Here is a 13,326-nt window from a genome sequence, read left to right as displayed (position 1 = left end):
CCAGCTCCCAGGCCCTCCAGGTCAGAGGGTCCCCACTGACCGTCAACGCCCCTGCATTCCGCTGGCGGGTGGCACAGTGGACAGCAGTTAGCCCATCTCGGGTGCGGAAGTCCAGGTGAGCACCACCATTTCGTAGAACCTTCAGCAAGTCAGTGGCATTGTCCAGCTGCGCTGCAAGGCTCAGAGGGCACTCTGAGTTAAAGAAATGCAAGTTAGGCTCCTCATCGTTCAAAGGACAACCTTTCCCACTCTGCTCTTGCAACTCACCTCCTGAGTCAGGGTCATGAAAATTAGGGTCCAGCCCCTTGTCCAGCAGGCGGGCCACTTTGTCTGTACTGTGCAGCTGGACATAGTCCATAAACTTCTTTAAGTTTGCCTGAAACATCGGTCATCCTAGTCAGCTGGGGGCCATGACTTATGGCCATCCAACCACTACTCCCTACCTCTAGCAAATCTTTGACCACCGAAACATGCTCTCTTGCTCCCTGTCACACTGACAGGATGCCTTGCTTTCTGTTTCTTTTCTTCGCCCCGCCTTTTTTTTTTTTTTGGTCAGTAATCAGGCTTGAACTTGGGGCCTAGGCACTGTCCCTAAGATCTTTTTGCTCAGGACTAGCACTCTACAACTTTAAGCCACAGCACCACGTCAGTTTGCCATTTTTAATTGGAGATAAACATTTCACAGACTTTTCTGCCCAAGCTAGCTTTGAGCCACAATCATCAGATCTCAGCCTCCTGAGTAGCTAGGATTACAGATGTGAGCCACCAGCTCCCAGCAATGTTACCCCAGCTCCATACTACTGCCTCAGCTCTAATTCCAGCTTAGCTACACTCATACAGCATTCAAAACCCTTCCTTATATCCTAATAGCCAAACCCACTACAGCTATCAACCTAAGCCTGGCCATCCTTCACTAAGGCCAGGTCACCCTGCTCATGCCCTTCAAACCAGTCTATGCCCTGCTCTCAACCTCAGCCACTGCCCTTGTTCTACCTTCTGACTGGTGTTCTGGCTCTAGAGTGAGGCTCCAGCCTGCTGCACAAGCCTCAAGTCCTCTCAAGCAGGAGCTTGCTAGGCCTGTGGTAGCCCTGAATCCCCATCGTTCCCTGGTCCATCTTCTTTATCATCCCTATAGAAGACCCTGATTTCCCTTTTTATTCTTTCACACAGTTCTACACTGAACCACCCAGCAAAGCTTCACTAGCCTCTGCTGACAGAATGGATATCATACACACAACCTCCAGAAACACTTAGCAGGCATCAGAAACTGGAAGGAGGCCACTGGGAAAGGGATAATTGTCACTGTTATATGTGTTGAAGCCAGAAGAAAGATGAGAACAAAAGAGACGCCTCTAAGAGAGATCTCAGCCAGCCCCACAGATGGGAGGGAGAGGGGAGGACCAGCAGAACGTGGGCACAAAGGGGCACAGGGCTGAGTTTAGACTCATTCTAAAAGTAAACAAGATTGAGGTAGATGTTGGTGGCTCACCCTGTAATCCTAGCTACTCAGAAGGCTGTGATCTGAGGTCTGCAGTTTGAAGCCAGTCCAGGCAGAAAAGTTGCCACAAGACTCTTATCTGCAATTAACCACCAAAAAACTGGAAGTGGTGGCTGTGGCTCAAAGTGGTAGAGCACTAGCTCTGAGCAAAAAACTCAGGGACAGCACCCAGGCCCTGAGTTCAAGCCTCTTGACACACACACACACACACACACACACACACACACACACACACAGAGAGGGGGGGGGAGAGGGAGAGAGGGAGAGAACAAGAAGAGGAGAAAGGAAGGAAGGAAGGAAACAGGACTCATTGAAAAATAACCTACGACTGTCCTATGGGTCCCTGAGGAGAGATCAGAGACTCAGAGTGGTAGAGTCAATATAAGAACTTTACCCAGCTACAACTCAGGACCATTAACTGTCACAGCCTTGGAGCAGGAAAAAAAAAAAAAAAAAAAAAAAAGCCTAAGGGGTTGCTGCCACAGAGTCACAGAAGCCCTCTCCTAGGCTCAATGAATTATCCACCAAGTAAGACCTACTACCCACAGAGCTGACTGGCTGAAAGAGCAGCAGATCAAGAAGTCTGCCTATAAGCCAGCTGCCAGTATATCCAAGCTACTCAGGAGGCTGATATCTGACGATTGTGGTTCAAAGCCAGTCTAGACATAAAAGTCTATGAGACTGTTATCTCTAATTACTCACCAAAAAGCCTTAAGTGGAGCTCTGGCTCAAATGGCTGAGTGCTGCCCTTGAGCACAAAAGCTCAGGGACAGTGCCCAAACCCTGATTCAAGCTCTAAGACCAGCACCAAAAAAAAAAAAAAAAAAGTATGCCTATGGAAAAGAGCTGTGCCATAGTAGTCACACTTCTCAGAGCACACATATTTCCCCAGGAAATTCAAAGGTGGAAGTACATTGCCCTACTTCCAAAGAGCAAATAGTGTCAGGCCAACTTGACTGTAAAGAGATCTCACAAGTGTACCAGGGAATAGAACCAAGGGTCAGCAGATCTGAGCCTAGCTGGACTGGCTGCACAGTCACAAGTAACTTAGGCTCTCTTACTTGCAGATCTGAGCCTAGCTCGACTGGCTGCACAGTCACAAGTAACTTAGGCTCTCTTATTTCCAGTTTCCTCACCTGTGAAATAAGATCATTAGTCCTCCTGGGAGAAAATTAATGATATGCCTAATTGCACACTTCTACTACAAGGGACACTAAGTGCTAGGCCTCTTAGCTAGGATCCCAATACATGCACATGCTTATCTCCTCTCCCACCCATCCTCTCACTGGATGCCCCAACCTCTCTGTCAGGACCAACAAGCATAGAATCTGTGGCTGGTCTTCCAGACAGGCAAGCTCCTGACTTAGAAGAGAAAGGCATACTGGGCCAAAACCGGAGCAATTGTGGCCAGGCCAAGCTGGAGTAAGGCGCAGGGGCCATGTGGAGTCCCTCCCATGACCATCTCTTTACCTTCGTGTGCAGCTTTGCAAACTGCTTGTCATCAATGAGGTTCTGGGCATAAACTCTCCGTTTGTATCGAAACTGCTCAGACAAAGAGAAGGTGGAGAGAAAGTATCCATGTAGGCCCAGCGAGGGAGTGGTGAGCACCATCTGTTCACGTGCACACAAGTCCAGCGCAGTAGGACAGTCACACGGCTCCCGTCGGCCCACCAGACACAGGACACAGGGCATGGGAACACCGCCTGACGGGCCCGCACCCTGTCTCATGGCCACAGGTGCCTGGAAAACTCCCTAGACATCTCCTTTTCAAACAGAACCGACCCGCTTGCTGGTGTCATCAGAGAAGGCAGATCATCTACCACAACGCTCATAGTTGGCGCCCATTCGTGTGGTCACAACGCACCCCCTCAAAAGCTAAGGGCTCGGTCTGTACTCTCCACGTGGAGGAAGGCGCTCCACGGCAGGAATGGCACGCAGGTCTGGGGACCACTTCAGAAGGTCGCTGGCGAGGGGGGGCGGGGATCCAGTGCAAACGCGCTCACACCACTCTCTCCTCCGCACGCATTCCCCGCGCTCCTCCCCTCGCGCTCCTCCCCGCGGAGAGCGCGGGCCGGGGCTCCCTTCGCCGCGCGCGCCGCGGACAGGGCGCGGCTCACGCCGCTCCGGCTGCCCGGACCGCAACTCCGCGGGCGCCCAGCGCACACCGGCCGGGGCCTCCCGTTCGCGGCGCTCGGCTCCGGAGGCGCTCGCACCCCCACGCCCCCCGCCCACCTCCTCCCGGGGCGTGCCCGCGGCCCTGCCCGAGGCGGCTGCGGTCCCGGAGCAGCTGGAGGGCCGCCCCCCGCCGGCTCCCCGCCCCGCCCGGCCCGCGCAGCACCTCCAGGTAGGGCAGGGGCGTGTCCAGGTTGGGCGGGTAGTCCTGCAGCAGCCGCTCCTCGTCCAGGAACTTGCCGGCGCGGCCGCGGGAGGGCGGCTGGAAGAGCCCGTAGTTGAGCGCATCCTGGAGGCTGTGGTTGAGAGCGCAGAGCACGCGCTGCTTGGCGGCCCACACCGGCGCGGTCGGGTCCAGGCGCAGGCACTTCTGCGGCGGAGCGGGTCGTGAGCGCGTGGAGTCGCGGCCCGCCCGCGAGGGGCGGCCGGGAGCCGGGCTCCCCGGGCCCCGCCCCCGGGGCCGGGCTTCGCGGGCCCCGCCCCGGCGGCGGCGGGGAGGGTCCCGCGGAGGCGGCGGGGGAGGGGCGCGCGGCCACGGCCGGGGGTCGGGCGCTGGGCGCGCCCGGGGGGAGGGGGGCAGGGGGCCGCGCCGGGGCTCGGCGGGACCGCGGGGGCTCACCGTCTGCTGCAGGTCCGGGATGCCGACGCGCACGACCACGGCGGCGCCGGCCCCGGGGCCGTCCATCCCGGCGCCGGCGCCGGGGCCCAGGCAGCTCACGGCCGGTTCCCGGGCACCCGGGGATTCCGCGCGGCGCCCCGGCCCCCCTCGGCCCCCCGCCGGAGCCCCTGCGGCCGCGCTGCGCGGGAGGGGGCCGGGGGGGGCCGGGGCCGGCGCGGGGGACAGCGGCTCCGAGGGCTCCGCGGGCGCGGCTGCGGCGGCGGCAGCGGCGGCGGCGCGGCTCAGCTGCATCGGCCCGGGCTCCGCGCGGCGCCTGCCTTCCCCGGGGGCGGGGGCGGCGGGGGGAGGGGGCCCGAGCCCGGCGCGGAGCGGGGGCGGCGAGGGGGCCGCGCCGAGGCGGGGGCCGGAGGCCGGGGCGCGCCGGCTGGGGGTCCTCGCGTGGTCCAGGCCGCGTGGGCGTCCGCGGGAGGAGCGGGAGCCCAGTCGGGGCTGGGGGCGCCTGGCCTCGCGGTGGGAGTGGCTGGGCTGCCCGGGGTGAGGGGGGTGGGCGGCGGGGCACGGCGGCGGGTCCGGAGCGCTGGTGGAGGCCGCGACGGGGCTAGAGGACCACCGGCCAGGCGGGAGGGAGAGGCAAACAGAATTGATTTCTGGGGCCGGAAATCTCCCCACTCACTCTGCTTCCCACTTGGCCGACCCCCATTCCAGACCCCGACGAGGTACCGGGGCCAGGGGCGCACCGGCTCCAGGAGTGGGCAGGGGGCTCCAGACGGGGGCGGGGAGCAGGGGTGGGCAGGCGGCGGGTGGGCCCGGGCCGGGGGTGGGCAGCGGGCGGTGGGCCCTGGCCGGGGTGGGCAGGGATGTGGACCCTGGACTGATGTGGGCAGCGGGCGGTGGGCCCGGGCCGGGGTGGGCAGGGATATGGACCCTGGAGTGAGGTAGGCAGCGGGCGGTGGGCCCGGGCTGGGGGTGGGCAGGGGGCGGTGAGCCCGGGCCGGGGTGGGCAGGGATGTGGACCCTGGACTGAGGTGGGCAGCGGGCGGTGGGCCCGGGCCCTGGACTGAGGTGGGCAGGGGGCGGTGCGCCCGGGCCGGGGGTGGGCAGCGGGCGGTGGGCCCGGGCCGGCGTGGGCAGGGATTATGGACCCTGGACTGAGGTGGGCAGCGGGCGGTGGGCCCGGGCCAGGGTGATGGATCCTGAACGGGGGTGTCTGGAGACCGCCCCGCGGCGACACTGCCCCCACTCAGCGCTTCCGACCGCACCCAGGGGGTTCCCAGAGGTCCCCACTGCGGCCGAGTATGGGGGTTCGCCCAGACCCCATTTCGTGCGGACCCCGGTTGGTGCCGGGCGCCCCCTCCCGTCACCTTAGCGACAGCAGGGTGGGGGCGCGACCTGCGGAGCAGGGCTTAGGGGAGGGGGCGCACAAGTCTCCACCTGCGACGGTGAAGTGAATTTTAGTTTCGCTCGTTGTCGTGGCAACGCGGGAGGGGTGACGAGTGGGCGGGGAGGGGAGCGCGGCGCGGGAGCCAGCCCGGCGCCGCCCGTGCCAGCCTCGGAAGTGCCCGGCCCGCGGCTCCGCGCCCGCGCCCCCGCCCCGGCCGGCGCTGGCACGGCCCCGGCTGAACCACCCCGCTCTCCCCGGGGCCGCTCTGGGGCCCCATCGCCCTGTCCCGGCTGTCCTGACCGACATCCCACCTCCAAGCACGCCTTGTCCCCACAGCGAGCCACTTACCCGGGTGGCACACACCTTGGCCGAGCAGCCGGCAGGGAGCCTTCGACCTGTGGTGGAAAGCAGCCCCTTGGCCTCTGCTCTCCAGGGGCAGCCCGGACCCCCCCCCCCCACGCGGGCGCACACGCGCGCAGGTGGTTATTCCTGAGCCTGGAAGAACCTTGCACTGCCAAGACCGCATTACACAGCAACAGCAGCAACAACAAAAACCTCCTGCCCCTGCCCTCGATAGCCTGAATCCTCCAGAAAGAAATGACGGACGACAGCCTTCCCCCAAAACTTCTTTTCACTGCACCACAGACTCACCTGACCCCCACCTGCCCCTCCAGAAAGTGCCCCTCACCACCCAACTCCAGAATGGTGCTTTCCTCCTAAGAAGTACCTGGCTCAGCCTTTCTCCACCGCCACCCTCTGAGGGACAATCTGGCCAGGCCAAGGTGTCTGGGCTTTCTGAGCCGTCGGTCGGTCGGGCCCTGCCGTCCTCAAGTCCGGGGGCCCTTCCTTTTGGAGGGAAGTGGAGCCAGCTCCTCCCCTACCCCAGGCCCTTCCCAGGGCTACAGGTCTGGCAGAGTGGCAGAGCTGAGGGCTCCCGAGGGGATCAGGCAGGATGGGAGGTGGGGAAAGCGCAGGAAGCAGGAAGGGGTCGCTCTTATCTACGGGAAGCACCTTGGGAAGCACAGGGCTGGGTTTCCTGTGACCTAGCCCAGGAGAGGAAACTCTGCTTCCTGACCCTGGCTCCAGGGTCTTCCTGCCTTGTTTCCCTTCCCCTTCACTGGGTCTGGGCTCCTGGCCACCCACCATCTCCTTCCACCTCTTCACCTGCTTGTACTCCCAGCCCCTTTCCCCAAGATGGATGATGTTCACCAGAGTCCACAAGTGATAGGACTGGGAAAAAAGGGAGCCGCTTTCCTCCCCAACCAAACCCAGGTCTCCTCACTCTTCCTGGTGCGTCATGAAATCTGCCCTAGGCCAGAATGTAGCCAGAGCCTGGAGCCTTACTCCTTCAGGCCGGCTTTTCTAGACTGGAATTAGGGGACCCTTGGCATCTCCCATGCCAACCTACCAGTCAGGTGAGCCCAGCCAGCCATCCTTTCAGGCCTTTGATTATTGCTGATTGCTGAGCGGTCGGAGAAGGAAAACCTCACCTTTGCCAACCAGCTACTGACAGATAAATGTTGCCCAGCTTTAGCTGGCCTTCACACTGCCAAGATAGCAGCAAGCCTGTGTTCTATACCATGCCTGGCACACAGTGAATGAATCCCAGAACTGCAAATACCAAAACATAATTGCCAGAAACTTTACACACAAGTATGTCCAACTGACTGGGTTCATGAAGGAGGAAGTAAGGAATAATGGGTGTTGAGTGTTATTTTGTTGAGAATAACCCCAGGTGCCTCTAACTTCCTAGGTGGATGTTCTACTCCTTGAGCTATGCTTCCCCCACCTCCCGCCATCCTGGCCTCTTCCTTCAATGAGGTGATTGGCTTACTCATTCAGCTTTACTAGGAGTCAAGGTGTCCCTTTCAACTACTCATTAATTATGAAGGCTCACACAAATCCCTCAGCTTACAGTGGCCTATCCTCTGGCTCCCCCACACAGGTCTACTTCCTTTGATTTCTGTGACAATAGTGGGTTGGCCTGTTCCTATGCTGTGCCCTAACTGCTTTCCCCTCCCCCCCTCCTTTTTTTTGCCAGTCTGGTCTTGAACTCAGGGCCTGGGCACTGTCCTTGGGCTTTCTCAAGGCTAGAGCTCTACCACGTGAGCCACAGCGCCACTTCTGGCTTTTTTCTATGTATGTGGTACTGAGGAATCGAACCTGGATCTTTGTGCATGCTAGGCAAGCACTCTACTACTAGGCCAAACTCCCAGCTCCTGCTTTCCTCTTACAGAGGGTGTCACTCTCCTTATGGGCCCACCTCACTCTTCACTCCACCGCTCTGGCCTACTTTCCTCAGACCCTCATGTTTCCTAACAGTTCTGTGATTCCCTTCTTACTTGCCTAATGTCTGTCTTCCTGCCATAAGGAGGGCACCCCAGAGGCAAGTCTTGGCATGCCTGGTTCTGCTGTGTTCAGCCCCCCACCCCTAAGTGTTCCATCCAGACATTATTAACACGTGACTTTCTCTTTAGCTGAGACCCTTTCCTGGCTCCAGACCGTATGTGTATAGCTGGAACTCAGAAGTTTCTAGGGAGGCTAGGAGTTTGGCCTAGTGGTAGAGTGCTTGCCTAGGATGCACAAAGACCCAGGTTCAATTACTCCATACCACATACATAGAAAAAAGCCGGAAGTGATGCTGTGGCTCAAGTGGTAAAGCTCTAGCCTTGAGAAAGCCTGAGGACAGTGCTCAAGCCCTGAGTTCAAGTCCCAGGATTGGCAAAAAAAAAAGTACTAGGTTGACTATGAATTTATGTTAATCCCAGAGTATTTTTTGTAAGTAATGTATCTAATCCTAGTATATTTTTTGCAAGTACATTTTCTATTGCTTCTAGTTACATAATATCTAAAGGCATAGTCATTCTGTTTTGTCTTGAATCTGATTTTTTTTTTCTTTTGCCAGTCCTGGGGCTTAAACTCGGGGCCTGAGCATTGTCCTTGAGCTTTCTCAGTGCTAGTGCGCTACCACTTGAGCCACAGCACCACTTCCGGCTTTTTCTGTGTATGTGCTACCAAGGAATCGAACCCAGGGCTTTATGCATACCAGGCAAGCACTCTACCATTAGGCCACACTCCTATCCCCTAAATCTGATTTTTTTCCTAAGATATTTTCTTTATATTTGGCTTTTCAGGGTTCTTTGTTGTCTGTTTTTATTTTTGTTTTTGAGGCAGAATCTCAAGGCTGGCCTCAAATGCACCATCCTGCTGTTTCAGCTTCCTAAGTGCTAGAATTAGTCATATACCACTGTGCCCACATCTTTTCGGGGTCCTTTGTTATGTTGCTTTCTTTTGTTTTTCCTCATTCTGGGGCTTGAAATCATGGCTGAAGCTTAGCTTTATCTACACGAGATTGGTGTTCTACCACTTGAGCCACACCTCCATTTCTGTTTTTTTTGTTTGCTTACTTTTTTGTTGATTAATTTGAGATCAGAGTTTGGAATTTGGCTGTTTCAGCCAGCTTTAAACCACAAAGCTGTTTTCAGCCTCCTCAGTGGCTAAGAATATAGGTGTGTACACCAGTAATCTGTACTGGTATCCAGAATACTCCATAAGCGTTTAATGCTACAGACAGCCAAGTACCACTTGAGTTATAGTCTTTAAGTGTTTGTATTTTTAATTGCATATTGCTCTGATTTTTTTTTGCCAGTCCTGGGCTTGAGCTCAGGCCCTGAGCACTGTCCTTGGACTTTCTCAAAGCTAGAGCTCTACCACCTGAACCTCAGCACCACTTCCAGCTTTTTTCTATGTATGTGGTGCTGAGGAATGGAACCCGGGTCTTCGTGCATGCTAGGCAAGCACTCTACCACTAGGCCAAACTCCTGGCCTCTGCTCTGTTTTTTTTTAAATATCAATTATACATTTTGGCTTGGAAATTACTAAAGAGTATTTTTATTTAAGTTTTCAGACCTTATTAGGATTTGTTATTATTTGAACTCAAGACCTAATCCTTGCTAGACTAGTGCAATATTGCTGAAGCACATCTCCAACCTTGGGGGTTTTTTTTGCTTATTTTTGTTTTTTAAAAAATTTTATTTATTCATTTTTTGCCAGTCCTGGGTCTTGAGCTCAGGGCCTGAGCACTGTCTTTGAGTTTTCTCAAGGCTGGAGCTCTACCACTTGGGCCACAGCACCATTTCTGGCTTTTTCTACGTATGTGGAACAGAGGAATCACACCTGGGTCTTCATGCTTGCTGGGCAGACACTCCACAACTAGGCCATGCTCCCGGTCCCTCCAACCTTGTTTTCTAACATTATTTTTAGTCTGTTCAGAGATTACAATTCACTTACTTTAGGTGTCCGGTCACTGCTGGGAGCACAGGCATGCCCCGCTTCATCTAGCTTCCCTACATGGAAAAGAAGTTTCTTAAGACTTTTCAATACCAGATATTTTTTTGACGGGGTGGGGCAGGTCAGTCATGGAGTTGACCTCAGGACCTGGGGTCCATCCCTGTTAGTTTTTTCTCAAGGCTATCACTCTACCACTTTGAGCCACAGTTCCACTTCCAGTTTTCTGGTGGTTAATTGGAGATAAGGGTCTCATGGTTCTGCCCAGGCCGGCTGGCTTCAAAGCGTAATCCTCAGATTTGGGCCTCCTGAATACCTTATAAACACCTAGCTATCCTATTTTTAGCTTTCCAAGTAGCAGGAGCCATTGGTGCCCAGCTCACTCACTGAGATGTAGTTATTATTTTGCCAGTACTTGAAAGTAGGACTTCTGGTTTTCTTGGCTGGCACAGTTGAAACACACCTCTGGCACAACTTTTTGCTGGTTATTTTGGAGAGTCCTGTGGGGCTTTTCTACCAGCGCTGGCTTCAAACCATAATCCTTTAAGTTTCAGCCTCTTGTGCCTCGCTAATAGACAAGTTTTTGTTGTTTTGTCACTTGGGGGGCTTGAACTCAGGGCCTGAGGGCTGTCTGAGCTCTTTTGCTCAAGGCTAACCCTCTACCACTTTCAGCCACAGCACCACATCTGTTTTCCTGGTGGTTAAATGGAGCTAAGAGTCTCACAGATTTTTCTGCCTAGGCTAGCCTCAAGCAGTGATCTCACATCTCAGTCTTCTGAGCCACCAGCGCCTGGCTTATGTGCATTAGTTTTTGAGTTTGTTTTTTTTTTCCTTTTGGGGTGGGGTTGTTTGTTTTCCGGTCCTGGAGCTTGAACTCTGGGCCCTGGGCACTGTCCTTGATCTTCTTTTGCTCCAGTGGAGTGCTCTACCACTTGAGCCATAACACCACTTCCACTTTTTTGAGTAGTTTATTGGCGGTAAGAGTCTTACAGAGTTTTCTGCCAGCCTGGCTTTAAACACCAATCCTCAGATCTCAGCCTCCTGAGTAGTTCAGATTACAAGCATGAGCCACCAGCAATGTGCTACACACTGTGTGTGTACTTTTTGGTAGTGAGGAGCAGTAGTACGGTTTACACGCAAGGCTTTGCCTTGCTAGGTGGTCTGAGTCACATCCCTAACCCTTTTTGCTCTAATTATTTTTCAAATAGGGTCTCATTTTTTTCTAGATCAGCCTAGACCATAGTCTTTCTATTTATATTTCCCTTAATTAACTGGGAAGACAGGAACCCACTACTTCAAATATCCTGTTTTTTTGTTTTTTTAAATCACTGACTATATCTTTCTTCTGCTGTGTATTTGGTTAAGATTTTTTATTTATTTATTTTTTTACCAGTCCTGGGCTTAAGCTCAGGGCCTGAGCACTGTCCTTGGACTTTCTCAAGGCTAGAGCTCTACCACTTGAGCCTCAGCACCACTTCCGGCTTTTTTCTATGTATGTGGTACCGAGGAATCGAACCCGGGTCTTCATGCATGCTAGGCAGGCACTTTAACCACTAGGCCAAACTCCCGGCCCCTTGGTTAAGATTTTAAGTATAGAGTTCCAGGTTGTAAATCACTCTCCATCAGACTTCAGGGGTATTCTCCTTGCTTTCTGTGTTGCTGTTCAGAAGTCTAGTTCATTCTAGTTCTTGTATGTGTGTATGTCTATGTTGATACCAGGGCTTAAACTCTAGGCCTTGCGCTCTTGTTCCGATTTCTTATTCACTGGCACTCTACCACTTGAGCCACACCTCCAGTACTCCAGTAGACATTTTTAAAATTTTATTTATTGTCAGTCCTAGGGCTTGAACTCAGGGCCTGAGCACTGTCCTTGGGCTTTCTCAAGGCTAGAGCTCTACCACTTGAGCCACAGCACCACTCCCAGTTTTTTTTTTCTATGTATGTGGTACCGAGGAACTAAACCAGAGTCTTCGTGCATGCTAGCCAAGCACTCTACCACAAGGCCAAACTCCTGGCCCAGTTAATTTTATTTTTATCTTTAGGTAGTTGTACAAAGGAGTCGCCCTTCAAAACAGTAATCCCTGAACCTAATGAATCTCGATCATTGTCACCCCATCATCATTCTGTCCCAGCCTTACCACCTCACTCCTTCCCTTAATTTTCTTAGTTTTATAAGATATGCACTGAATTTTATGACTTCATCCCCTCCCCCCACATCTTTTTATTGGTTGAAATGAGGGTCTCCTTTCTGTTCTAGCTGGCCTCAAACCCTGATCTTCCCAGCCTCTGCCTCCCCAGTGACTTGGATTGTAAGTATGCTGCCATGCAGCTATGTCCCTGTCCAGCTGTAAACTAACCTTTACTTATTGCTTAGTTTATTGCATTATGATCTGAAAAGATGGCCTATGCAATATTGATATCTGGGAGTTTTATGAAAACTTTGTATGCTTGCACGAACCCATTTTTGTAAAGATTAACTATCTGTTCCACAGGAATTATTAGATGCAACAAGATTATATATTTTTGCATCCAGAATTCATCTATATGATACATATGTATGCACACTCATTATGTCAAATTTGTTGATTATATTAAAATGTTCCATGCCTTTTTTGTATTTTGTCGACTTGTTTATAAGTTACTGAGCAGAGTGGCTCATGCGTGTAATCCCAGCTATTTGGGAGCTGGAGATTGGGAGAATGATGGTTTGAGGACAGCCTAGGCAAATAGTTAGAGACCCTCCATGTCAGTAAATGAGCTGAGCATAAGAAACACACCTTCAGTCCTGTGCTCCCAGCTCTGAGCATGCTAACATGAGATGATCCCTGAGCTCAGGACTCCGAGGCCGGCCTGGGCAACAAATGACTTCTCTCTTTCTGCTATATCCCAGAGTTAATGTGGTTTCAACACTTACAAAATCTATGGCCCATATATCTTTCTTCATGTTCCTTTTTTTCTTTATGTTCTTAGACATGCTCCTGTATAATACATAGTATTATATACTATTATTTTAGAAATTCAGTGTAAACCAAGTGTGGTGTTTCACAGTGAGGCAGAAGAATGGATGAGTGGTAGCCTAATTATATAATGAGATCTTGCCTCAAAAATAAAAAGGTTGGAGTGATGAATATGTATCTATGACATACAAACCCTCAGCTTAATTTTAATTATGTTCTAAATATCTAAGTGCCAGTGATTGTATATAGAGATTCCCTTCTTGAATACTTGTTTGTTAAACACGTCATTTGAAATATGATATAAAAATCAATGTTAATAAATTCTTTAATAAAAAAAATGGTTGGAGTGATGGCTTGGTTGATAGAGTGCCAGCCAATGAATGAAAGCATCAGGTACTATGTTTGAGTCTTG

The 13,326-nt window shown here is 53.3% G+C and overlaps 1 protein-coding gene and 1 long non-coding RNA gene across 5 annotated transcripts in view; both read right to left on the bottom strand.

The window, feature by feature from the left end:
- Shank3 (SH3 and multiple ankyrin repeat domains 3) overlaps positions 1-4,580 on the bottom strand; it is a 66,190-nt gene extending 61,610 nt beyond the window's left edge. For 3 of the 4 annotated variants that reach the window (XM_090328985.1, XM_090328987.1, XM_090328988.1), the window contains exons 1-5: positions 4,290-4,580; positions 3,837-4,040; positions 2,969-3,040; positions 268-376; positions 41-192 (exon numbers count right to left, since the gene is read on the bottom strand). In XM_090328985.1, the coding sequence (XP_090185111.1) occupies positions 41-192; positions 268-376; positions 2,969-3,040; positions 3,837-4,040; positions 4,290-4,580 (828 nt within the window). The remainder of the gene's footprint in view (positions 1-40; positions 193-267; positions 377-2,968; positions 3,041-3,836; positions 4,041-4,289) is intronic. The other variant, XM_090328986.1, reaches the window with a different exon arrangement.
- A 65-nt stretch (positions 4,581-4,645) lies between these two features.
- On the bottom strand, positions 4,646-6,540 carry LOC150067742 (uncharacterized). Its single transcript, XR_016532614.1, has 3 exons — positions 6,398-6,540; positions 6,019-6,065; positions 4,646-4,887 (listed from the first exon to the last, which is right to left on the bottom strand). It is a non-coding gene; the product is annotated as an uncharacterized LOC150067742 (long non-coding RNA).
- Between the last annotated feature and the right edge of the window lie 6,786 nt (positions 6,541-13,326).

The sequence above is a fragment of the Megascapheus bottae genome, chromosome 2 (genome assembly GCF_031878675.1).
Source record: "Megascapheus bottae isolate mThoBot1 chromosome 2, mThoBot2.hap1, whole genome shotgun sequence".
NCBI classification, from domain to species: Eukaryota; Metazoa; Chordata; class Mammalia; order Rodentia; family Geomyidae; genus Megascapheus; species Megascapheus bottae.
Note: the sequence above shows the minus strand (reverse complement) of the source record. Positions and strands in the feature narration are given on the sequence as shown.